Source organism: Haliaeetus albicilla, chromosome 11 (genome assembly GCF_947461875.1).
Source record: "Haliaeetus albicilla chromosome 11, bHalAlb1.1, whole genome shotgun sequence".
Classification (NCBI taxonomy): Eukaryota; Metazoa; Chordata; class Aves; order Accipitriformes; family Accipitridae; genus Haliaeetus; species Haliaeetus albicilla.
The window spans coordinates 21950924-21976929 of NC_091493.1; the positions used below are offsets into that span (position 1 = coordinate 21950924).

The 26006-nt window shown below is 40.5% G+C and overlaps 1 protein-coding gene across 2 annotated transcripts; it reads left to right on the forward strand.

Moving 5' to 3' along the window:
• The first annotated feature begins 97 nt into the window (after positions 1-97).
• STAMBPL1 (STAM binding protein like 1) lies at positions 98-24874 on the forward strand. Of its 2 annotated transcripts, none has more exons than XM_069796567.1 (11): positions 98-408; positions 12776-12970; positions 13879-14096; positions 15512-15587; positions 17049-17144; positions 18477-18834; positions 19447-19529; positions 20461-20598; positions 21246-21358; positions 22934-23033; positions 24568-24874. In XM_069796567.1, the coding sequence occupies exons 2-11, from the start codon at positions 12887-12889 to the stop codon at positions 24622-24624; spliced, it is 1323 nt and encodes a 440-aa protein (XP_069652668.1). In that variant the 5' UTR covers positions 98-408; positions 12776-12886; the 3' UTR covers positions 24625-24874. The 2 variants fall into 2 exon arrangements, with proteins under 2 accessions (XP_069652668.1, XP_069652667.1); XM_069796566.1 differs by having other exon boundaries at positions 101-408; positions 19447-19571.
• The last annotated feature ends 1132 nt before the right edge of the window (positions 24875-26006 follow it).

The following is a 26006-nucleotide window of genomic DNA, read 5'->3' on the forward strand; positions in this document are numbered from 1 at the left end:
CCCGCGGCCGTCGGGCTGCAGCGGCGGCGGACCCCGCGGCGCAGAGCGGGCCGCGGCCACGCCGCTCGCCCCGGCGGCGCGCAGGCTCCTCCCTTCGCCCCGCACCGTAACCTGGGCCGGCTGCGGCGGCGCAGGGCGCTCGGCTCGGCTCGGCTCGGCTCGGCTCTCCGCGGCGCCGCCGGCACCTGCCGCGCCGCCCCGCCCCGCCCGCCGCTCCTGCGCGGGGCGCCCGGGGCGCCGAGTGCCGGCGGGGCGAGGCGAGGCGAGGCCGGGCGGCGGAGGAGGCCCAGGGCCCGGCCCCCCCCGCCGCTCCGCTCCTGCCTCCCCCGCCGCGGCGGGGCGGGCGCCCCTCGCTTTGTCTCCAGGAGCACCGGCCCGCCGGGGCCGCGCGGACGGAGGCGAGATCCGGTAAGCGGCCGCCGCCTTCCCCCCGGTGTGGGGAGCGCGGGGCAGGGAGCCGGCGGGGCGCTGCCTCCCCGCCTCCATCCCGCCGCTTTGCGCCGGCGGTCCCCGCGGACTGAGGGAGAAAGGGACGGCGCCGCGCCGCGCCGTGCCCCCTCCGCGGCCGCTACGAGCTCCATCAGCTCGGCCGCCCCGGCGAGCGCCCCCGGTGCGCGATGGGTCCGGGCCGTCCCCGCCTCGGGTGTCAGGTGCCGCGATCCCAGGAGGCCTGTCGGAAATCGCCCTCCTCCGGGCAGGGCGGACCTTTCGGCACGAACGGCCTCCGGCGGGGCGCGCCGCGGGGCACGGAGGAGCGAGGGAGCGGCCGTGGGTGCGTGGACGCAGCGCGGGCATCGCGGTGCCACCGGCGACTTCTGGGTGTGCGGGCGGCGGGGGAGCGGCCGGCCCGGGCCGGGCAAAGCTGCCGGCTTCACTGCGCCTACGGAAATGGGCGATTATGGTACAGTGGGTAGCAGAGCTCGGAACGCCGCTGCGTTTCCGAGAGAAAGCGAACTTAGAGCAGTACTCTACTCTTAAATCATTTCCGTAGGCATGGGAAAGATTAGCATCGGAACAGAAAGCAAAATCATGTAAAAAAAGAAGAAATTGTGTCCGCTGGGCACCCCTCTCAGAAGCTGTTTCTGCTCTTGTACTTCATTTTGCACCTACCTCGTTCAGACCTCTGTAGGACCTAAGGTGCGCCTCAAGCGCACCGAGGAACGTAACTCGCTTCTCTCACACGTGGATGCACTGTCCTCTTTCAGAAGGGTGGCAAAAAGTCTCTTCTGGGGGAATTCCTCTTGGTTTGGAATTCTTTTTATTTAATATGCACATGGTTCTGAATGCTTGTCTCGGAATTCATGGGCAGGAAAAACATCACCCTCTACTGAGAACGGAAAGTGGTGAGATTATGAGGTCTTGGATGGACTGCAGGTCCCAGGGGGTTCATTCCTCAGGTGAAGACTGGCTTTGAGAAAGTTCTGTCTTCGCAGAAGTGGGTTTTCGCCTCGTTGCAGGCTAAAGTGATTGACTGTCCGAAGCTGTAGTTAGCATATATTTGATAAATTGCCTTAGACCATCAGGTCCTAGAAAATAGGATACGGACTCAGAACTTCATGAAATATTCCTAGGAGAATGGAGTTCAGGTTTGTTGTTGTGGGTGTTGCTGAGGCAATATATTGTGTTACTCTGTAACAGCTGGGTTTCCTGACTGGCTAAATGCATTACTGCCTGGTATATTGCATGCCTAGGTGCTAAAGGTACAAACAACTAAACCAAAGGCCAGTGCTGACAAGTCCAGAGTTTCATGGATCGCAGGAGAGTGTAGGAAGCATTCCTCCCAAACCCTGTATAATTCTGTAGGTGCAAATTTCATAGTTATGGTTTTTTAGTAGTATTTAAAATGGCTATAAGTGCAGAGAGGTTATTTTGTAGTATTATGTTTAAAAACAGGGTTCAGTGTCTCGATCAATCCTGCAGTCATGTGTATTAGTGATATTGCCGTGGGCATACTGTGAAGGCATTTCTCATGTGGTTTTCTTTATGTGCGTGAAGTATGCTCAAGGTCAGGCCTTAAGGCATTTCCTGGAAGTTAATCACCAAGCTGAGGAAGGGTATAGCTCAAGGTGAGGGATGCAGTGAAATCTTCAACTCCTGATGGAGTGGCAAGGTGACTTATGCATTAAGACACTGAGCAAGTACTGTATAAAAATAAATATTTGGTCTCTGCTGAACTTGTATGCGTAGTGGTTTTTTTCCTGTTCTTACCTGACTCCTGAGATTTTATTTCTGTGTCAAAGTTTACATTTCCAGCTTGTGTTCTTAGTTTGCTGCCGTGTAATGAAAGTCTTTGTCTATATCTTTTTAATAAATATTTAACATTTAGATTGCCATGCCAGAAAACATGTTTTCTGGTCATAGTTTCCATTATAAATAGAAGTATCAATCCATGAAAGCAAACAGTCTTGCTCGTACAGTTCCTAAATGATCTGCGTGTAGTGGCTTAGTTGCATAGGCATCCCTTTTATAAAAACCCAGCATTTTCAGTCTTACATGGATGATGATACTTCATGGTAATGCAGTGAGTCAGGCACCTGCTCAGACACAACCCGTTGCCTACCACTTCCTGCTGGCAGCTCTAGATGAGTCACAGTTCAGCAGACAACATATGGAATTGCATTAGGGAAGCTGTGGGCTCAATACATAATCAATGTAGAAAGTATCTTCCTCTTTCAGCATCTCTGAACCACTGTCAAAAGGCCTTCAGAGATGTCTAGCTCTCTCAGTTGATATAGAAAGGAGCTTGGGTAGGCTGCAAACAAAGATCATTGGACTCATCCTGAAGAGAAAAGCAAATAATTTGGAAATAGGCTCAAAGATAGCCGGTGCATAACTTCACTGGAATGAATAGCCTGTTGGTCTTCCAGCGTACAAGATGTTAGCCACAAATCATTGTGCTCACCTTTGATACTTTAGATAATTCGGACGACTTTCAAGCAGCCCTGTGAGCTGACTGTGTTACAGTCAGTGCTGCTATAAAACATGTGTTTGCCATTGTCAATCTTAGCAAACTTACAAAAGAGAAATTAAATATTGTAACTATCCAAGTAGACAAAATGGTCTAAAGCACACTGAATTCTTCTTGTGAAGCCAGACATTCCTGGTTTTTGTTTGTTTTGTTGTTTGGTTTTTTTTTTTCCCCCCATCTGCTCATGGTATGAGACATCCTGAATCATCTAGGATAGGGCAGGAGGTCAAAGACTTCATTATGAAATCAACTAACTGTGTTACCTTGATCTAAGCATTGTACTGCAGAAACATGGTAGTTCTTTTTACTGGTTGACCACGCTCCATCCTGTAGGTAACATTGCTATCGGGTTTTTACTTGCCCTTTTCTTACCTAACCATTAGTGTACAAAATAGTCAGAATCCATTGAACTAATGTGCCAAATTATTTCTTCAAGATTTAAGGCCACAAGACAAGCTTCATGCTTTATAGATGATTTAATAGACTTCAGATGAACTGTGAATTTATATATCAGAAATGCCAATTAAATTTAATTCTCCTTTTTTTTTGTCACCTACATTATGAACAGTAAGAAGTAAGACAGAATAGGAATTAATCATCAGATAGAAACAGAAATTGATTGTTGCAACCAGTTACTCACCCAATTAACAAATGTCTGTATTAGAGGTTATGGAGTGTGAAAGTGTTATAAAACCAAGTAGCAAATATTGCCAGAAAAATCGTTGCCTTTTATAGGAAGAACAAGAAGGTTCTTAACCCTTCTATCCTAGTGGGACTTTGCCTCTGAGGGAGATAGGGCTACAGGCAGAAAAATCTGTGAAACCTGAGGATTTGCAAAGAATCATGCTTTCTTTGGTTTTAGAAGTCTAAGAAGTGTTGCAGACCTCTGTGCTGATTTTAGCCTCTCATTTGTTTCCCTTAGCAACACAGCTTCTTGTCTTCATGGTGGAAGTTAGTTTTATCAGTGATGTTATGTATTGCAGGTGTCTCTTTTTTCAGTATTTCAGCTGAATCATCAGAAAACAAATTATATAACAACAGCTGATTTTTTATTTCTGTCCTCTTCTGGCTTAATGTGTCCTGGCACACTAATTTTGATGGGAGATTGTTGTGAATTTCCTAAAGGAAGGAAATGGCACTGTTTTTCTACACCATGTCTAGAACATCCTTTTAGTGGGTCACTGGAATGATGCTGTTCTGTGTTGCATAAGTATATTTCAGTGACTGCCTAAGAAGGCTATTGCTTGTAATCCAAGACATTCTAACAATGGTGATACTTTATCCATTATGTTAAAAATGCTTTTCTGCTGAAACTGAATGGTGTTGCCAAAAAAGGGAGGGGGAGGGAGGGAGGGATTTTGTTTTGTTTTGACACAAGAAATCACAAGAGAAAGAACTGTCAGCAGTTCACAGATGCATGTTTCAATGTTCAATATTTCCAGTCTGTTTTTCAGGACATTCTTTTAAAAGTGACTAATATCTTTGTAGACAGAGCATATTAATAAATCTGGTAACAAGCCATCACCTATGTGTACAGCTCAAATGCATAGGGTTATGCTGTAGTGGCACAAACATATTAGATCATGACTTCAAAATAGTCTGCATGAAAATGAATAAGAAAATAGGTGAAAGGCAGTGATCTCCTCTGTGCTCTGAAGCAATGGGAAAAGCCTGTAGGTTCTAGGTTCCTGTTCTCTCTAGGGAGTCATGTGGGCCGTTATCTGCATATTGTAGTTGTTTATCAGAGTCTTAGCAGACCCAGTAGCAATCTAATTTTGTTGATGTAGCTTCTTAATGCAGTAATGTTTGTATCTGTTCCAAAAGGAAAACTGTCCCTAGACAACAGCCAGTCAATGATATTCAAGTAGCTACATTAACTAATTGCAGTCATCCAAATATTTGCAGAACAACTGTTAAAGTCTTCAAATAATTGTTCTAACTTTTTTAACTGTGAGAAAACAGAACCTTGTTTCACTCACATTTTCTTTAGATGAAAATAATGCTCAGTTTTGTGATGTAAGATACAGCACTGAGTGGCATAACCATATAGGCAAGACTTGGGTTTGGCAGACCTGTGCATGGAGAATTTCCACTGCATGGTGATTTCTCCCTCCCAGTACCTAAGCAGGTGAAGCTGCTACTGTCTGCATGTTGCCGACACAGTCTGCAGAGGGACCTCCAGGCAGCCTGCTGGGGGGTGGGTGGGACTGGTCCTTCATAGCAGGTGAAAAAGAGGATATAACCTTGACCCACTTCTAAGAGATTGTATAGCTCAGCAGCTGCCTCTGGGAGATTGTGGGGCCTGGGAGGAGATCTTGGCAGTGCTGCTTAAATGGAGCCATGGAGTTAAGGGGCAGTGTTAAATTGTGAACCATTACTGAGACAGGCTTTTCTAGACCCAAGCCTAGTAGCTCCTACTATGAATAGCAATTTGTCCATTGAAAGACACGGGCTTCTCAGCAAGCGGTTCCTTGCAGTGCTTCTTTTCACTGAATGGCCATTCTCTTGGTTTTGGTTGACTGGGTTTTTTCTCTGCGCAAGAGAATGATCTTGCCATGACATTCAGTGCTTTGTTGTTTTTTTCCAGAAGAGACTACTTAACTATACTAGCTGAATCACTTGCTGTAACAGTGAACAGTTGTTTCAAAAAACATGTTGACAGATGAACATGCTGTTTCTTTTTGGAGAGAACCAACAGAAGGCAGTTTGCTATTTAGGCTGGTTTTCAGCATATTTTATATCAAACCCAAGTGTGCGTATAAATGATTATGTGCTGTGCCAATACATGGCCTAGCACTTCAAAAAGAGCTGAATGAGTTTGGATGCCTGTATTTCTAACACATTTTTCACCAAATTCCCTTGAACATCCACTTCAGAGTTGTGGTGGGTTGACCCTGGCTGGACGCCAGGTGCCCACCAAAGCCATTCTATCACTCCCCCTCTCAGCTGGACAGGGGAGAGAAAATATAACACAGGGCTCGTGGCTTGAGATAAGGACAGGGAGAGATCACTCAACCAGTTACCATCACGGGCAAAACAGACTTGACTTGGGGAAAAATAACTTAATTTATTGCCAATCAACCAGAGTAGGGTAATGAGAAATAACCCCAAATCTCAAAACACCTTCCTTCCACCCCTCTCTTCTTCCCAGGCACAACTTCATTCCCGGATTCTCTACCTAGCCCCCCTGCCAGCGGCACAAGGGGACAGGGAATGGGGGTTATGACCAGTTCATCACACGTTGTTTCTGCCGCTCTATCCTCCTCAGGGGCAGGACTCCTCACACTCTTCCCCTGCTCCAGCATGGGGTCCCTCCCATGGGAGACAGTCCTCTATGAACTTCTCCAACGTGGGTCCTTCCCACGGGCTGCAGTTCTTCACAAACTGCTCCAGTGTGGGTCCTTTCCACAGGGTGCAGTCCTTCAGGAGCACACAGCTCCAGCGTGGGTCCCCCATGGGGTCACCAGTCCTGCCAGAAAACCTGCTCCAGTGTGGGCTCTTCTCCATGGATCTGCAGGTCCTGCCAGGAGCCTGCTCCAGCGCGGGCTTCCCGTGGGGTCACAGCATCCACCTTGCTTGTCCTTTGGGCATCCACCTGCTCCGGCATGGGGTCCTCCCCGGACTGCTGGTGGAGATCTGCTCCACCATGGACCTCCATTGGCTGCAGGAGGACAGCCTGCCTCACCATGATCTTCCCCACGGGCTGCAGGGGAATCTCTGCTCTGGCACCTGGAGCATCTCCTCCCCCTCCTTCTTCACTGACCTGGGGGTCTGCAGGGTTGTTTCTCTCACATGTTCTCACCCTCTCGCCAGCTGCCATTTCTGCATCCCAGCAACTTTTTTTCCTTCTTAAATATGTTATCCCAGAGGCGCTATCGCTATCACTGATGGGCTCGGCCTTGGCCAGCGGTGGGTCCATCTTAGAGCCGGCTGGCATTGGCTCTGTTGGACACGGGAAGCTTCCAGCAGCTTCTCACAGAAGCCACCCCTGTAACCCCTCCCCCCCCCCCCCCCCCCCCAACCTTGCCACACAACCCCAACCTTGCCACACAAACCCAATACAAAAGTACAGAAGTACAAGTATCTGGATCATGCATGACATTGCTATGAAAGAGTCCTTTATCTTCATCTGGCAATGACTGGATGTGCCCTATTTCAAGTTTGCTGAGACAATTTAGTTCCATTATGGATAATTAAAAGGTGGGTTTTGCACTTGCTAATTTGGCTATTTTAATGAGAACTGACCCCTTTATTGTTTAAGATGCATCTTTATTCTAGGATTCTATAATCACCACACTTCCTAGTATAGTAAACAGAATATTACTGTTTTAACTCCTCACAACAATACTAAAGTAAGCTTTTTCTTACCATAGGATGAATGCAGAATAGTGCTCTCAGGAATAGTTTGTAAAAAGCAGAACTATGACACATTTTAGCTCCTGATTTAGCAAATATTTCTACATATACTGTAAGGATCTGATCCCAATGAACCAAAGTGAATGATTTTGATGGGAAACACATCTGGGCTTTACATTCCACCAAAATATCAAGCAAACGGATGAGTATTTCTGAAATAATCCACTATTAAAAAATATGTAAAGAATAAATCATTGATAATGCCCCAAGTCCCTGTCATTCTTAGCAGAACCTAAGCTTTGAGTGAAAAAAGTGCTTTGGAAAATTTTACCAGTGATCTCTTTAAGGCAGCTTTTTAGTAGGACCAATAGTCAAAATATTGACAGATGTTTCTGACAGCAGTGAGGTCAGTGTCTTATGACTAATTCACTTGGAATTTAAAAATATCTTACAAAGGGGAAACTAATGTTTCAAAGTAACTAATAACAATGTTTCAAAGTAACAAATGTTATAAAGTGGAAACTAATGATTAAACTAATGGTTATTGAAGTCAGGCAGTTACTTGTTTAAAAATCTGAAAAGCTCATTCAGCATTTAAAAACCTCTTCTGAAGAAGGAAAAGCAGCCTCAAGATGATGGTAAGGAGCTGAAATTCAGTCCTCATGCTCTGCAGTCAGCTAGTTTCTGGGAAGTACTGGTACTCTGAGCTCTGTGGCTGTGTCTTCTCCAGAAAGTCTGAGCAGTGCAACTCCCGCTGGGGTACCACCAGTCCCTGTGTGCATCCTTTGGCAGAGTATGGTCCTGCTTGGCTTCTTTGTCTTTGCTGGTACAGTCACCTCACACAGTCGGGTGAAGGACATGCCATACTAAACAGACATTTCGGAGCCAGTCATAGGAATGCATGAAGACTGATACAAGCTCTTTCTGCCCAGACTGTGAGCTGGCTCCACACAAGGCATTGCAAACACAAACTGTGTAACTTAAATAGTTCATACTGTGCTTGAGCTAATAAGTCTCGCTGTGCAGCCATGTGTGCCACCTTTCGCTTTCACAGAGCACCGTTACATAGCTTGCAAACTTAGCTGGGTCATGCCTCCCCGGGCTCTGAGCACAGGCAGAGGGGCTCTTGTTTGTCCACATCCATCCATCCTGGCAATTGAAACATGCCAGCATGCAGTGAACTGTGAGGACATTGGAGAATTTGTGATGAATTATGATATTATACCTCTCAGAAAACTCTGAGAGTTTGTGTATGCATTCTCCAGATCTTCTCATAGCACCTCTGTCTTACTAGCCTACTCTTGAGGTACTTGATGTATCTTGATATACTTATTCTATCTTCACATACTACTATTTGCCTATACTTTCAAGTTGAAATTGCTCTCTCTGCTTTTCACTTCCCTGGTACTTGGCACCACGGTCTTTAGCCTGAACAGAAAGAACGACTTTCAATGCCATTTAAAATGCTTATTTTCTCACTTTGCTCTATTTCCTGTGGCTGAAGGCCTTCAATTTAATAAAGCTGGATTTTACAAAGGATTAATGCATAGTATAATAAGCTGGATCGTATAGGAAAACAAGTGGGTTTTGAGGAGGAAATGGGATTTAGTAAGAAGTGCCGTTACCGATGAAATCAAGAAAAGTTTCTTAACTGTTGAGTGAATTCTTATATTCTGATAATAACTTTCAGGATATTCATCATTAGAAAAAGCTTGATTTCATGCTAAATGTCCAAACGTTTCTTCTTAATCAAACATTACCTAAGTCCATCTAAGTTAGTTGGAGTGCCCAAAATTGTAAAGCAGAAAAATGCATCTTTACTCTTAGAATTTAGAGCACTTTACACTCTAATAAATTAATGCATCTTTACTCTTAGAATTTAGAGAACTTTACACTCTAGTAAACTAAGACAGCTCCAAGCTAGCATTGCTACTTATCCCTGGTGGTTGGGGTTGGAGTGTGGTTCACTGTATTAACATAACGATGTTGAATATTTAAATATAATTAGTTTCAGTTACACAGAGAGGTTTGATATTTGAATTTCTCTTTGCTCTTGTAGAGTGAAATATAAGTGTATTTCCAGAAGACAAAGAGTCACTCATCAGGACTGGGCAATTCTTATAGGTGCTGTACAAGCCCTTAGGGTGCGTTTTCAAAGACAGCTCATATCAATCTAGGACAGCACTGCCTTGGAAAGGGGCAAGTCTGTCTGTTTTGCTGGCTTCATGTTTCTGCCTCCTCCCTTGCATTCAGAGTTCGAGAAGGAAGTAATTAATTTTAAAAGTCCATTTGATTTTGATTTAGATCAGCTACAACTCGCCTTGAAGTCACTGATGCCAACGAAGTGGAAGTACAAAGAAGTATGGTGGGGGTGAGGGGAGCCCCTTGGCAGTGTCATGGCCTTGGACCAGCTGAAGGTGATTGTGGAGCTGCACCATGAGGAACATTATGCACAGAGACATTCCAGGGAACTGGCAGACATGCCTGTGGTGGTGTTTTTAGTAAAGCTTAACTTTCTGCGTTTTAATTGGTTACAATTCTGGCCAGTGTGTCCACGTGTTAAGGATAATATATTAGAGTGCAGTCATAAGACAGCCCATGTTCTTTTTAGGATTTTCTCTTTTTTTTTAATTACACTGCCACCTGTAATAGCTACTATAGTTGAGTCTCATTTGACATTTTTGTAGAATTGATACAAATTCATCCTATTAGTTCTTTATTTACAGTGTCTGGGTTTTAATGTGCTCCTGAAGCCAAATTTAAAAAGTCAGTTTCCTCTTTCATTTGCAGCGATTCTTCTGCTAAGCTCTTGCACTGTGGCTTGACTTGTGCTCTCTGCAGAGCTTCTTCATCCTTTCAAAGCTCTGACAAAATTTTGAGGAAGTGTGAGTTTCTGCTGTTACCAGATGTCTCCTCTTTAAAATACCTGGCATTAGACATTTTTTTTCTTATTTTTAATGCTTCTTTAGGTTAAAAAAAAAATTTAAAAAATCACTGAATTAGCTTAAAGATAACTTTATTTTTCTTAGAGGCAACCAAGATGAGAAATGTTTGCAAGTAAAGGATTCCATGATGTCTTCCTGTGCCAGTTCCAAAGAGGGGGGCTGGGGGATACCATAGGCTTCTTTAACAAAGACCTCTTTGGGAATACTGCCCCCCTCAAAAGCAAACCAAAACACCAATTAGTGGCTTTTGTGTTTCCACTTGCTGCACTAACATTTTCCACTTCCCTACCACCTAGGCTGAAAGGTCTTTAAGGTGTGGTAATAGTTGAAAGAAGCCTATGATCCATATCCCACGTCCTCCCTATGGAAGCATCTCAAGAGCTTTCTCTTAAGTGTCCATTTCATCACTAGATTTTGGAGAAAGTCTGTAAGGGAGAAAGTGTTTGAAAAGCAGTTTTCTTGCTCAATAGCTGCTAACTGAAATAGGGAATTGAATAGAAAGACATTTCTGCACCCTTTACTTTTGAACAATATTTTTTTGATAAATTGGATGATGAGAATATTTTGCAGTTTGTCATACTTGGATGCATACTTTAGACCAAAATCAGCCTTTGATTCAGCTATCGTAGATCTCCCAGTTGCTTGTAGGGGAAATTAAAAAACAAAACAAAACAACACAAAACAAAACCACAAGTGATGGATAAGTGAGTAAATAAATGGGTTTAAAATATATGCTTTTTAGCTCTCAGCTGTGGTTTTTTAAATGTTATTCCTGAGCCACACAGAGCATAGGAATGCAGAGTCTCTTACTGAAGATTTTATTTCTGCTTGGAATCTGAGCTGTAGGGGCAGAAGACTGACATGATCTCTGTGCTGGCCAAGCTTTTAGCCCTCTCCTTTCACAGTCCACCACATCTACAGTGCTCCAGCTGAAGAAGGGTTTCAGGTGGAACAAGCCATAAGGCAGTATGTTTCTTGCTGTAGGCTAAAGCAAAAATATTTAATTATTGTTGTCCCACAGGGCCTTTCTGCAGTCTGTGAATAGGCAATGAATAGGCTGTCTGGCCAAGCTGATCATTTACATGAGAGCTCTATGTATGTAGAATTAAATCATTTAGAGAACTGTTTCCATTAGCGCTGCAACCACAACTAATGTTGATGTCTTGGGTGTACAAGCCATGCTCCATTTTTTTTGTCACAAATTGTGCAAGCATTTTGAATACCTTAATTTGAAAAAAGCAGGTCTTGAAATTGAATTCACAGACCTGTGACATACCTGATGATGAGAATAAAAATCTTCAAAATGGAAAACATGGATATAAAGTTAAGCCAGAACACATTCATTGAGATTGGGAGGTCATACGTAAAAGCAGAGTAAGATTGAATTAATAAGGTGGAATAAGTACACCAGTAAGGGCTTTTGCATGTAAAACAGGATGATTCTGATTATTTTAAAGAAAGTCTATTACTTAAATGAATTTAATCTCTCCTGTAATACTTGCACTAATTGTTAAAATTAAAGACTGATCTAATAGACACTGTTAATTTTTGGAAAAAAATGAGGAAGACGCAAATACAGAAATCAATACATTAGAAATGCAGCCAGCTAAAAACACATTAGGGTTGTTTTTCTCTAACCCAGAGTCCTCTGGCCTCTAGAGAGAGCTGTGCTTAGAAAATATCTTTGCCGAACACACTCTTTATGCTTTTACAAAAGCATAAAGCATATTCATTGCAATATATAAAGTGCCTTCAACATTCAGGATCAAATCTGTTTAGATTGAGTGCACAGAAGTGAAAAAACACATTAGGAGTGTCATTTTCATATTTCCAGTGCAATTTAAATAATTCATTTCCCTTTCAGGGGTTTGTTGGGTTTGGGGTTTTTTTGCTGATGACCAAAACATGTCTAAATATTTGTCTTTACTTGTTTAAAGCTGTGCAAGAAGCAATTACTATCAGTTGATTCATCAGAGTTCATTGTATTTTGAGTGGTGTTGAAGTCAGCAAACTGTGCAGGTGGAACATGTCGTGCTTGAAATATTTTCTCTGTTTTATATTACTGATATGAGTTCATGTGATAAATTTTATTTTTAATTATAGGCTTAGCAGGAAAAAAGATGCCAGATTCACACTGTTTGTAAATATTTTTGTCAAAACATATGCTCAAGGAAACATAAATTCTGTGATTAGTCTTTGACCTTTGAGTTTTTCACTTAATGCTTGAAAATTGGGGTTTTTTGAAGTTGCTGTAAAAATTGTAAAAATAATTTGTTATATTGTGTTTAAATCCACTGTAATAACATTAGAACAGGTCAGCTAGTCCACGACTGTCCTGTAAGCCCCCATGCATTCCCATTTTAAATTCTAGATGCCTGGTAAATTTTAGATTATTATTAAATATGTAAGTACTATGATACCAAAGTAATGAGTGGGTGCAGGCATGCAAACTTTTGTAACATTTGAATGTATTTCTAATCTGAATGACTTGTCATATTTTTTCCAGCACAAGACCACAATCAACATATCTATGTTCAAGTTTCCCTTGGGTTAATAACCCCTGAGACAGCTGGCTGCAAATATTGAGCACTGGATTGATACTGCCCTTAGCAGTCAGATGGAGACTTTGGAGGAAAAGAGCGATCTCCTTGGTTTGCAGACCGAGAACAACATGGAACAACCATTCACTGTTAGCTCACTGGTATGTATTACAAAGAAATGCTTTAACGGCTTAGCACTCTTTCAAACAGGAAACAATTCAAGAGGGCTGTTTAGCAGTGTTGGCTGTCAGCTACAAGGGTCTCTTCCTGCATGTTGCCGGTTCCTTGCACATTCTGCCTCATGGTTTTGTTGGAATTTATTTTATTTCTATATATGTGCTTTATGGGAGTTTAGCTTGTTTTGGTGATCAGGTTTTTAAGAAGTTGAAGTGAACATTTTGAAGAGTAAAAATTTTCATCAAAGCAAGATGAAACAACTTGTTGCAGCCCTTATTTAGCCACCTAACAGGAAGGTAATGACTATAATAAGCAGCTGTGCTTCTTCTTCAGTAGAATTAGTTCTAACTTCTTAGACTTTAACTGCCTTGTTTTAAACTGGAAATGAACATTTGAAGTGAACTGTTGACTGACCAGGGAAACTTACTGCTCTCTCTCAGCTGAACTATACCCAGCAGTCATACCCTACATGTCATGTAATAGGAGTCTGAGTATTCAGGCCCTCCACCAATTATCTCAATAACTTAAGGCAGAATCTTATAGAATTTGAGGGGTAGAGGGGGGATTCTAAAGAGGACACACTTTAGATTGCCTTTGATAATTTCTACAGGGTTTTACTTAATTTTATCTTTTTTTTTTTTTTCCCCTAGGATTTTTCTGTAGTTTGAAGATTTGGGGAGGGGGATAGATCATTTCTTATTTGTAATTGCAATCACTATTTATTTGCAATTGAGAAACATGTTGGAATGTTTCAACTGTGGCTAGCGATGGGGAAACCAATGCCCATTTTGAGAAAAAAGCTGATTTCCCTTGAGTTTCTTGAAATAGATCACTTACTGAAAGTGAAACATAATATCTGGTTCTCTTTGCTAATCTCTCTGTTCTTTCTTAGAAAAAGCTCGTAGCTATTCCTGACCATACAGACATCTCTGTGACCCCAGAAGAGAGAGTACGTGCCTTAAGCAAACTTGGCAGCAATATCACAATCAATGAAGATATCACTCCACGTCGTTACTTTAGATCTGGAGTAGAGATGGAGCGAATGGCATCAGTATATATGGAGGAGGGAAACCTGGAGAATGCTTTTGTTTTTTATAATAAGTTTATAACGTAAGAAGCCATTTGTAGTCATTACAACTTATAATTCTGAGTAAACCAAAATGAAGAGTTGCAATGAAAAAAGGGCACCCCTTTAGATTAGGAGAAAAATGTTTAGTGTTTTCTTGCAGAATAGCTTTGCTCTCTGGAGATCTCTACTCTAACCATAGGCTTTGTTATAAATTCATCTCAACTGTTAGTCTAGTAGTCCTGTCTATCTATTGACTGCCAGGCTAATATACAGAGGTTTAAGTTTACTGTACCAGGCTATACTATGAGTACTGTTTCCCACAGATTATTCTGTATCTATCAGCATGTTGGTTAAATACAGCATGTGGCTTAAAAAGAAATGTTTAGATAAGATTTCTGAGCCTTTAATAGTTATGCTCTATGAGCTTCTGCTGATCTTAAAGATGGTAGTATTGCACAACACTTAAAAAAATGAAAAAATGGCTTTTTGCCTCTTTTTACTTTTCTTCCCCAAAAGGATTAAGTATAATTTATTGCTTCTTACAGGAGTAAATGCAAAATTCACTAAATATGTTCATTATATGACTATTCTCCCCACCCAGAAAAAAACAAAACTGGGCAGCTTTCATTACAACTCTCAAAATAGCCAGCTGAAAAATACATCAGTGGCAGATTTAAACTTTTTAACTGGCTAGTTTTGCTATAGGATTGATCGGTTTGTTTAATTACTTCTGAAAGGGTTGGGGGGTTTATATGCATATTTTAAAATTTTTATAACAGGAGACCTCCTTCCCACCCACCTTATTTTCCTCATACTCTGAAAACTAGACCAAATGTTTCTGATTCCACTGAATTTTAAATGTATGTATCTCTATAAAAAGAGGGTCTGGAGGTGAACATTGCACAAATTGCTGAAAGAATGATAGCAGCTGTGTATTCCAAACTCTTTGCAGCTGAGTGTTGCCATAATTTAGATGTCTGGGTAGGTTAATAATACTGAAGTTGGCTGTGCAGCTTGGTCTGGTAAAAATAACTGCTTTAATGGTAGTCGCTGCTGCATTCTGGACTTCCCATTTAAGACGCAGCATTTCAGCTAAGGACAGATAAAGACAGTAGAAATAGGATTTATTAACTCTGGCTAGGGTGGAGGGTGCTTATGAGGGCTGTTTTTAAGTGCTGTCTGCTAGTTAGTCCTTTTTTTCACCCAACCCACTACTAATGTAAACGAAAATATATTCAGATGTAGAAAATAATATCCTGTCATTACCATATGTATCCCATACAAGTCTATACAAGAATGTCAGTGTTAGTTTAAACAAATGTGTAGAAACCTGCTCCAAGTCATCTGGAATTCAGTGTTTAACAGTTACGTGAAACTTATTTTTCTGCCAACATAAAAGCTTTTGTGGATATTCCTCTGGCTACTGAGGCGAATACGTGCATGTTTAATTTTCTAGGTTGTTTGTAGAAAAGCTGCCCAGTCACCGAGACTATCATCAATGTGCAGTACCAGAAAAACAAGATATTATTAAGGTAGGGTTGTGGTTTCCTAGCCTTTAAGAAATATTTCCCCCAGAATCTGTCGATTCTTTCCTAGCACTCCTCTTCTCCCAGTACACACGTAGCCCACGGCAACCACCACAGCTTGAATTTCTGATACCTCTCTGCACTAGTCATTCATGTTTTATTTTGGTTTAATCACTTGATCATTACTGGAAATGAAATTATTGTTCTAATAGGTGAACAAGAATGGTCTCTGCATAAGTTGGTAGACTTTTGGAAACCTAGGTACAGCTACTTCTGAAAGTTTACATATTAAACATACACTAATTTAACAACACTTAAGAGTTTGATTCTGGTCCCAATTATGTGAGTGTCTAATGGTCCAAACTGACTATTGCAAACAGAGGAAAAGAGAGATATGTGGCACTACTGGTGTCTGCATTATTTAATTACCCTGCTAAATAATCAAAGTATATTTTTGCTTTCTTTATTACCAAATATATATTTACTTAGTTCTTACAAGATTTTTTTTCTCTACTTGTGTACAAAATAGTTTCATGGTTTTTTTCCCCCTGAAAGAGAATTTTCAAATACAGCCTTATACTGAGCTTAAAACATCTGGAATTGCCCGATGAGAATTATTAGAATAAGCATAAGTGTCTCTTGCTTCACGCTGCCATATTCACATACTTTCTCTACTGTTACAGCTTAGTAAAGTTATATTCAAAGCCAAAATGCTTCATGCCAAAGTTTTGACTGTGGGACACAATCTAGGAAAACATCCCTGTTGAGAAAGGGCATCTAACATATGCTCCCTCCTATGGCACTTAGTAGGATTAAGCACATGGTCTCTCTCCCTCCCTTGCTTACAGCCTCTAAATTATTTTGTAGTAGCCTCTGCATCAGTAGAAAACATTGGGCATTGTTTTTGCTTTACAAAAGAAAATTGTTTTGTCTGCCAGGGCTGTCACAGGAAGCTATATTTGTAGCTATCTCTGCAAATAAACATACACCACACCCCCACCCCCACCCCACACACACCCCAGAAATGGGCATATTCAGTCATATTTCTGTCCAGGGAGTCCCAGAGAAAAATGTGATGATCCTACTTGAAACATTGAAAGTTGGATTTAGCTTTTTTTTTTTAATAAATTACACCTACAACAAAAATGTTAGTCATCACACAGCTATTAAACAAAACAGAGATAACAGATTGCTAGAAAAAGGACTAATCTTTCCTTGAGATAAGAAGTACTCGTATCACACCTTTCACTGACATAAATTAATATAGCTTTATTGAGATCAGTGTACTATAGAAGTTTCATAAGCTGATGATTTAGTGTGTATTTCTCCCTTTCTTTCCTGGGAGAAGAGCAGTATTTTTTTTATTTTGTATTTTTTGAAATCTGTATTACAGATGAGTTTCTTTTCCAGGTGGTTCTTTTAAAACGTGAAAAATAAACTTATTTGTCTTTCTTCCCCACCCCAAAGAAATTGAAGGAGGTTGCATTTCCACGGACAGATGAATTGAAGAGAGATCTTTTAAAAAAATATAACTTAGAATATCAAGAATACATGCAAAACAAAGTAAGTTTTATATGGTTATTAAATCTTTGATATGAATATTTTTTCTGTCCTATGAATCTTCTTAGAAATTAAACAGTAAAATGCCAGTTCTACAAGAACGTAATCATTTCACGGGCTGCTTAGAATGACTTCTCACTTCTCATGATCTAATCGGTTAGTCATTTGAAAATAATTAATAAAAGTGTGTGCTTGGAAACAAACATGCTGTGATATTTATGTAATATCAGTATATGAATATCTGAATAGTCCTGGGTACACTCTGATTGTGTTTTATAAAGAGGATACTGTTCAGACATTTGCATGAGTATGTGGAAAAAGTGTCTTGGCTCCGAATGTGCTCAAGTTTGAAGCGATCCTCTTTGAGTCTTTAAGTAACCGTAAATACTTGCATCTTGTGTATTGAAGTCACTGAAAACAGGACCTGTAGTTTTAAAAACTTGTCTTGGAAAGAGCATCTGAGAAAAAACACCTTTTCTTTTCTTCCCTTGAAATGGACCTAGAGAATGAAGAAGAAAACAAAAAACCACAATCCAACCCAATGCCCACACCTGTCACTGACTGGTTTGAGGTTTTCTTTCCTGTTCTATTTTGTTCATGACATTTAAGAAATTACTTTGCTCTGATTTTTTTCCTTTGTTTCTGGAGATGCTTGATGCCCTCCTTTACCAGGGAGCAGGAAGGGCTGTTGAAACCTGAAGCTTCTCTTGCAGTCTGTGAGACAGCAGGTGGCTTGGAGGCAAGGGGGCATAGACCAGAGTGGGGAAGGCATCTACTGAGTCTGAGGCTAGGCACCAAAGCCAGGTTAAGCAATCCAGGGAAAGCTGAGGAAAGAAAGTGGCAGAAGAAAGTCAACAAACCTATCCAAACAGCAGCGACAAGCAACAAAACCAGATAACAACATGGATTATGAAATCTACCCAGAAACCCCACGTGCTTATGGATCTGCTGTTGCATTGAAAATTGTAAGGGCTTACACTTGTGTCTAGTCTCCTTACCGTCACTGTTCTGAAAAGCCTTTTTCTAATGACTTTTTATTATAATGGGCAAATGAGGCCAGCGCTATTCAGTACTGAAGTAAAAACACAAAGCACCGCAGATATGCAGATTGGAAGCTTTGTGATAGGAATTCCTTACTTACTGTATTTCCTTCCATATCATAGTACTTCTGGGGATATAGTTGTATTTGCCAGTTGAGCAAATGCGTTCCAAAAGGCTTAATTTTTAATGACAGGATTTAATGGTTTTATTAAACAATTAGATTCCTTCTTTCCCTTCATTTTTTGTAGCTTTTTTTAGTGTTCTGAGAATGTCACTCTTTTGCATATGTTTCAGAACAAATGTAAAATGGAATTTCTGAAGAAGCTAGAGCATCAAAAGCTAATAGAGGCAGAGAAGAAACGAATCGCACATATGCGGCAACAGCAGCTTGAATCAGAACAGTTTCAATTCTTTGAGGATCAGCTAAAGAAGCAAGAACTAGCTCGAGATCAGAAAACCAAAGAGGGCATGGTTATGTCTGAACAGACAGATGGAAGTATGCTATCTTGTATTTCTGTACCACAGAACAGTTCCTTATCATCTACTGCCCTGCTAGAGAAAAAGGAGAGGAGCGGCATATCTGGCTGCACTGGACATTCACCTCCAGTAAACCGGGTCTTAAAGCCAGCAGCTACTTTAAGTGCTGTTCAGAGTAAGTGCAGAGATCTCTTTTTTTCCTTTTTTGCAGCCTCTTTGCTGCTTATAGGAGTCCACATATTGCATATACATATGTATTTACTCACCGTGAGGATGTCCATAGTGAAATAAGCATGAACAGGTTGATGTACGCACAACAGTTCCATATAGTCTCTTCATTTTAAGGGAGGAGATTAGGTGCACAGTTTCACGTTTTCTAGTTGAGTACCAATAGATGGATCTAGAGATTGAGCCTTAGTGATCCTGTGGAATGAAATCTGAATCTTGCTGTGGACTTCAAGGGAACAGAAGCAGAACCTGCAGTGGTTCACCCTGGAAAGCCCTGGCCTGGGAGATGGCATCAGCTCACTGTCACCTCAGGGGCAGGCTACTGGGTGTATCTATCTTATCTTATGGGCTGGTGACCTCAGTTAGGGTGAAGTGCTTGTGCTGTAGCTTTATTCTCATTAGAAATCTGTGATGTGGTAATTATAATTCTTTCACTTTTAGTAATTTTCTGTAACCGTGTATATTTGCTTATTTTAGGGAACTTCACTGTGTAAGCTGCAAATGTCTTTTTACCTCTTTCTCCTTTTTTTTGTTTGTTTGTTTGGGTTTTTTTTGTTAGCTCAATTGGCCGAAGCACTCAGAGGCGTCATTTTGCCCAGGGATCTCTGTCACAAATTTCTGCTGCTAGCAGAGGCAAATACAGTAAGAGGAATAGAGACATGTGGAATTCTCTGTGGAAAACTGGTACAGTTTAACCCTCACATTTGTATGGGGAAGACATATTTGATAGTGCTGTATTTTCCTGTAATGTATCAATTTCAGAGCAAAAGCAGATCTAAACGATTAGTCTTTAATGTAATTAACTTCATATTATAACCCGAGTGGTCACTTCAGCAGTGTGGGCTTGCCTTACTGGGGAAACATCTGATCAAAATACACTGCTGTCATTATAAAATGTAGCAGGTTTTTCAGCATGCTGTACAATACAGGCTTTTTCGAGTACTTTCTCTGGCATTCATCTAAGGTAAGTGAGGTTTAGTTACAGGACAATGAAATATAAAGACTGTTAGAATCTACTGGAGTCATCAAATTCATAATGGTACGACAAAAAAAGAAGAAGAAAATCCCCCCATCAAGCTGCAGAACATCTGATTTTCAGGCTGTTTTTTTCCTTTGACCCAGATAACACTTCATGTCCTTTCAGAACAGGGAAAGATGTCATGGCTGATGCTGGCATACAAAGAATATTAAAGATGGTGTCCAAGTGTATTTGAATTGCATGAAGAGAAAGAATAGCAAAAGTAGTGATGTTCCAAGTTTCATAGAAAGTAGCTATAGTATTATCAAACCTCTTTTTTCATGTTTTCAATTATTTTAAAGGACAACCTTTTCACACTGCTCTCCAAGAACATTTCAATACAACAATCTCATGTTATTACTAATACTACCCTGTATGTTTCAGTGATAAAATATTAAGGCATATTTTCAGGTGCAGTCGGTCAGTATAGCTGCACTGGAATCAGTGGAGTTACACTGCTTTGTTTTAGCTGATAGGATGACATCTTTCAGATTCTGATTCAGCATTTATTCACTAGATCATTTGTTCCACTCTAAGTCAATGTTTGTTTTACAGACACATAATGAATTTACTATTACCCATGTAGTAGTACCAAAGCAATCTGCAGGACCAGACTACTGCGACATGGAGAATGTGGAAGAATTGTTTGGTATTCAGGATCAGTATGATCTCCTCACTTTGGGTTGGATCCATGTACGTATGGCTCATAGATTCTGGCTTTTCTATATCGGTTCTGCATACTATGTGAAAAAAAAGCCAACCTGGAAATAACAAAGAAATAACTGGAATAATCCAAATTAACTTGCTTACTTAATTCTAATTGTAGTGATGTAAATGAGCACTAATGTTCACCACAGATGAGTATTTCTTAATGCAGTTGAGGCATCCTGTTTACACAATGTGCCTTCTTTTGCCAGTGCAACTTTTGTTTATGTTGATTTAGAGGTATTTTATTACTTTGTAATGCTATTTATCTTTCTACTGTATTCAAAATGTGGGGGGAAGGTATTGTGTTGTTTAAACTTTATATTAATTTATTTCACTCTTAGGGATTTTGGACAATCAAGTCATTTCCCTTTGTCTTGTGCTTCTTCATTCCACCCCTTCCCCCCCCGATCAGAAAATTGCTTGTACATCTGGTTGTGAATGTGACTCCATAAACCTTGTACTGAAAAGCCCCCCTAACAATGTAGAATCTGGGTTAGCAGGAACTTAAGAAACCAACCTGGGGAAGTACTGACGCTTCACTTGTTACAAATTATTGTTCCTTCTTGAATGTATGTCGACCTTGATTTGTAAGAAATATTTCATGATGTTGAGTTTTCCCTTTCTTTTTGTAGACACATCCAACACAAACTGCATTCTTATCCAGTGTTGACCTTCATACTCATTGTTCTTATCAGCTAATGTTGCCAGAGGCCATTGCAATTGTTTGTTCACCAAAGCATAATGAGTGAGTTCTGATTTTTCTAAGTAATATTTAGATATTTTCCCCTGCTCCTTATTGTAAAATTTGATCAAATACAAACAGCACATGTGAACTGGGATGAAGGGCAGGAATATTGTATTGTAAGTTTGTTTTCTTTAAGCTGTTTAGACTTGCATTCCAGTCAGTCTTTATGCACAATATTGTTTCTGGCTTCTCTCTCCTCCTCCCTTCCCAGCCTCAGGTTTTAAATTTTATTTATTTTTATACTCTGCTTAACCAAGTAGTAATGACAGGAGCTGTTCTTCTGGAGAAGTCATTGCCAGTGCCCTACCACAGCCCTATCTTCATTCTGTCTGATGAAGGAAGTGGAGAGGTTAGATGTATTTCTCTAGCATGATATGAAAATTGCAGTTTGGGGAGTAGAAGGAGAAAGATCATTTTTTGATAATAAGGTCCCAATTTTGAATTTCATAAAATACAAACAATAAGTATCTGGAAAAAAAACTGGAACTGTGTAAGTATTAATGCGAAGGTTTATAATGGAACAGGTTACATTCTACATTCTTGGAGATATTCAAAACCTGACTGGACAGGGTCCTGGGCAACCTGCTCAAGGTGATTCTGCTGGAGCAGGGGCGTTGGACTAGACAATCTTCAGAGATTCCTTCCAACCTCAACACTTTTGTGATTCTGCTTTGATGTGCTTGGCATTTCAAGGCTGCAGAGCTAACTCCATAGTTTAGACTGTGCATTTCTTCAGCCTTTCTTTCTGGCCTTCCACCACTGTAGGTGACTTCTGTGAATCCCATTCTGGTTGCCTAAGTTCCTGTATGGGTCATTCAGGTAGCACAGCTGTAAATACAGGCTGAGTGGCAAGTGCACAAGCGCTAGGCTTTGTAACGTAGAGCACGTCTGCATACCTTTTCAAATCTCTGGTCGTCTTTCTTAGTTTATGCTGATACCCTGTAACTAACTCTAACCTGTTACTCCTATCTGTAACATTTATTAATCAGGTGCTGTTCTGTAGTAATTAGGTATTAATGTTCTTTACAGAAGAGTGATTTTTCTAAAGTTTTATTCAATACTCAAAGTGTTAGATCATACATATGGAGCAGTGCCTTTTTCTAGTGCTTTGTATTACTTGATTACCTAAAAGAGTGTGGAGGATGGGTACTCTCACTAGTCACTTACACAGCTAGTTTAAAGACTGTTCTCTTTAAGTTGCCCCTCTAGAGTTAAATGAGTGAAATGCAATCCAGAACATCTAAGTTTCTGGTTTGTATCTGTTCCTGTATGAACTAGCCTCGGCCTTTAGTAGGCTAACCTGCCTAATGGGAATAGCACCAGTACTGTGATTTTTCTCTCCCTTTCCTCTCAGCATCCCTTCCTTTACAGCAATACAACTCCCCTTGATTTTAAATACCTTTAAGAATCCAACTCGGCCTTGGCTCCTGTGTATCAAATGTGTCTGAGTATCAAAGGTCCCCGAGTACCATTCTGTTGTCCATCTGTTAAGATAAGCCAAGTCATTTCTATGTGAACCTTGGACTTGTATTATGGAAGCAGTATGTAACAGGAGTTTCACCTTTTGCTTTCCAGCACTGGCATCTTCAGACTTACTAATGCTGGTATGCTAGAAGTTTCTGCTTGTAAAAAGAAGGGATTCCATCCACATACAAAGGACCCTAGGTTATTTAACGTAAGTATATAATCCAACATGGTTTTGACAATTCAAATTCTTGCCTGTGGTTCTGCTGCAAGCAGAGATTGTATGTACTTCAGATTATATTTCTTTCTTTCATTTTTAATAATTTAATACCCTCCTTCAGTGACCAAGGTAAACATCAGGAGTCTACTTAAGCAGTCAACAGCAGTCTTGAGTGTTACACACTGCCATTCAAATGGTGACTAACCAGAGGCAGTTACCATCAGTCACCACTTTTACCTGCTTTCAGAAGAAGCAAAAGCCACAGTTTCAAATAACTACTCCTGAGCATTTCAGTTTTTAAACAGAGAATTCAGTTTGTGTCCCAAAAGAACATACTAGCTGCTAAAAAGTGCAGCTATGAGTAGATTAAGCCCCATTTCCTTCATTGCCCATGATTTTCCCCAGCTTCTCATAAGCCTTTCTCAGTAACTACCTTATCTCCACCATATCTTTTGATGTTTTAATAGAATAGTATGCTATATGTATGGCTGAACAGTATAGTCAGTCAGAATTATCAGAAATGTCAATGTTATGTAGAAGACAACAATCTTTACCTTTGAATAATTAAGTTTGTTTTTTTTAAATGGGTCTCACTTCAGATACAGAGCATCTCATATAGCTCAAAATAAAATGATCAAATGCAGAGAAGTAATACTGAAAGACATTGGAAATTACTTCTTTGTTGCAGGACTCTCAGAATGTCGGTATTACTCCTCAAAGGAGAGGGTGGGGGTTCTTTGTTTTGTTCTGTTCTTTTATCATTGACTGTAGGGATAACAAGAAGGTAGTCCAACTCTGAAATTTTTTTTGTTCCAGATGGGTTCTTTTCAGTGGTCCTGTGCAGACTTAGTTCATTAATGAAGTTACTGGCTACTTGAGCTCATTTATAATCATTAGACACACTGCTGCTATCACAGATCAAACAAATATCCTTTCAAGTACAATCCCCAAGCCACATTGATCTTCCAGCAAAAACAGTTAGATCACAGCCTTGTTTCCAGGGGTGATCTGGTAAAAGCTCTTCTCCGCCATCCCAGTATAAGCTGTTACTTAGTGATGACTGTGTCTAAAGACACAAATCTAGTCTTAAATGCTTAAAAAAAATAATCCATCAAGCAGGCAGACACATCTGAAACCACTGCAGGAAGAGAACAGAGTTCATGCTTTCCTTGCTGCTGTCCCCCATGCACCTGTTCTAATGCAGCACACACCAGCTTCCTTCTCCATTTCAGGCATCCCATGCTGTGATACATAAAGGATAGCACAGAACTATAATCTGTTTCACAGGCTAAGCACTAAACAATATCCTCTTTAGAAATTTATTTCGAACTGGATGTTGTAGTCCTTGCTTTATTCAGCAGTCTATACCTGTGACAGTCATATTTGCCTGTGAACAGGCACACACAAAGTTGGATAGATAGGCATGGTATTAAGCAGGCTCAGAAAAATAAAAGGAAACAATAGCCCTCATATGCTATTTTACTGAAACTGATTTCTGTGAGTAATGGGTTGACTTCTTCTGCAGCCATGTACCCACGTGGTCGGGAAAGACATAAAGATAATTGTGCTGGATCTAAGGTGATACGGATGGATGATAGCGATGTTACTATACAAATGGCCAAAACAGAAAAATGGATTCCTGTTTTTCCTACATTTTCAGAAAGTACTTTTATATTTATACATTTTAGATTGAATGGTTTGATATTTATTGTTCTAGCCTGTTTTGGAGTTATTTTGTTGCTCTGTTAAGATGGAGTTCAGTGGCATTACCCCTGAATCTGTAAACAAATCTCACCTATAAAACACAACAATAAAATGAACTTCAAACAACAGTAACTGTGTTGAAATAAGTAATGTTTCTTTTGTCACTTGTTGGCCTTAATTGCTTTTTGAGAATTAGAGATTTTTAGCAGCGGTTGGCTTTTTGTGACTTCCAGCTATGTACCACTGTTCACTGCTTCTATGAATTTACATGATATGTAGTAGAGGCAAATACATCAGTTTGGGTGATTTTTCTTTCATCCTTTTCCCCATTCCATCCTTGTATAACTCAAGTGCCGGCTAAGTTATTATGCAGAAAACACAAGTCCTTTACCTGAGAGCTGACCCTCATCACATCTTGGAACAGCAGAGATGCATCAGCGTCTCTTGGAGAAAGGTGTCTCCTCCAGCAACCGTCCAGTAGAAACTTTTATAAGAAATCAAGTTCTTATCCTGAAAGGGAGTCCCTGGATCTATCTAGAGTTAGATAAAAAGATCTAGATAGATAGAGTTAGAAGGAAGAACCATACAAAGTTATTTGCTCTTACAAGAGTTTATTTAGTGTCTGTTCCAAGAACCTAGATGACCTATACTTTAAAGAATAAGGTTAGTACAAAAAAGTTTGGAACACGTGCTAACAGTCAGAAGCTGGACAAGATCTGGAACCCAGGGGTTACACAGACATGGTAAATAACAGGTGGTGCTGCAGAGAGCTTACAGTTTGAAAGATAACAAGTAACAGGCGAGTGAGGTAAACTATCGAGTTTAGACAGGAAAATAGGTAACAAAAATAAATAGCATCCTCTACCCTGAACTCCAACGAATACAGATTGCAGCAAGTTCCTTAGAGCTGACCTTTTCTAGGTCTGTCTTGGTGAATTCTTTATTCATATATATACTTTTAAGGCAGTATTACTGGCTTCAGCTTATATGCATATACTTCTAGTTGAATATCAGTTCTGATGTATTTAAGACTATAAATGGAATCAGAAAAATCACAGAAAAAGAAAGCTGTCTAAATTATTTTATCTACTTTGATTACATCCCCCCCCCCAAAAAAAACCCAGTTCTGAAAAGAAAGTGTATTAAGCCAGCTTAATTACCCTTTAGACCTTGCCAGAAATCACAACATAAAAATAATAGGCTGCACTCACTCATCCTGAGGGCATATGATAGGAAAGTCATATGTTCAAGTCTAATATT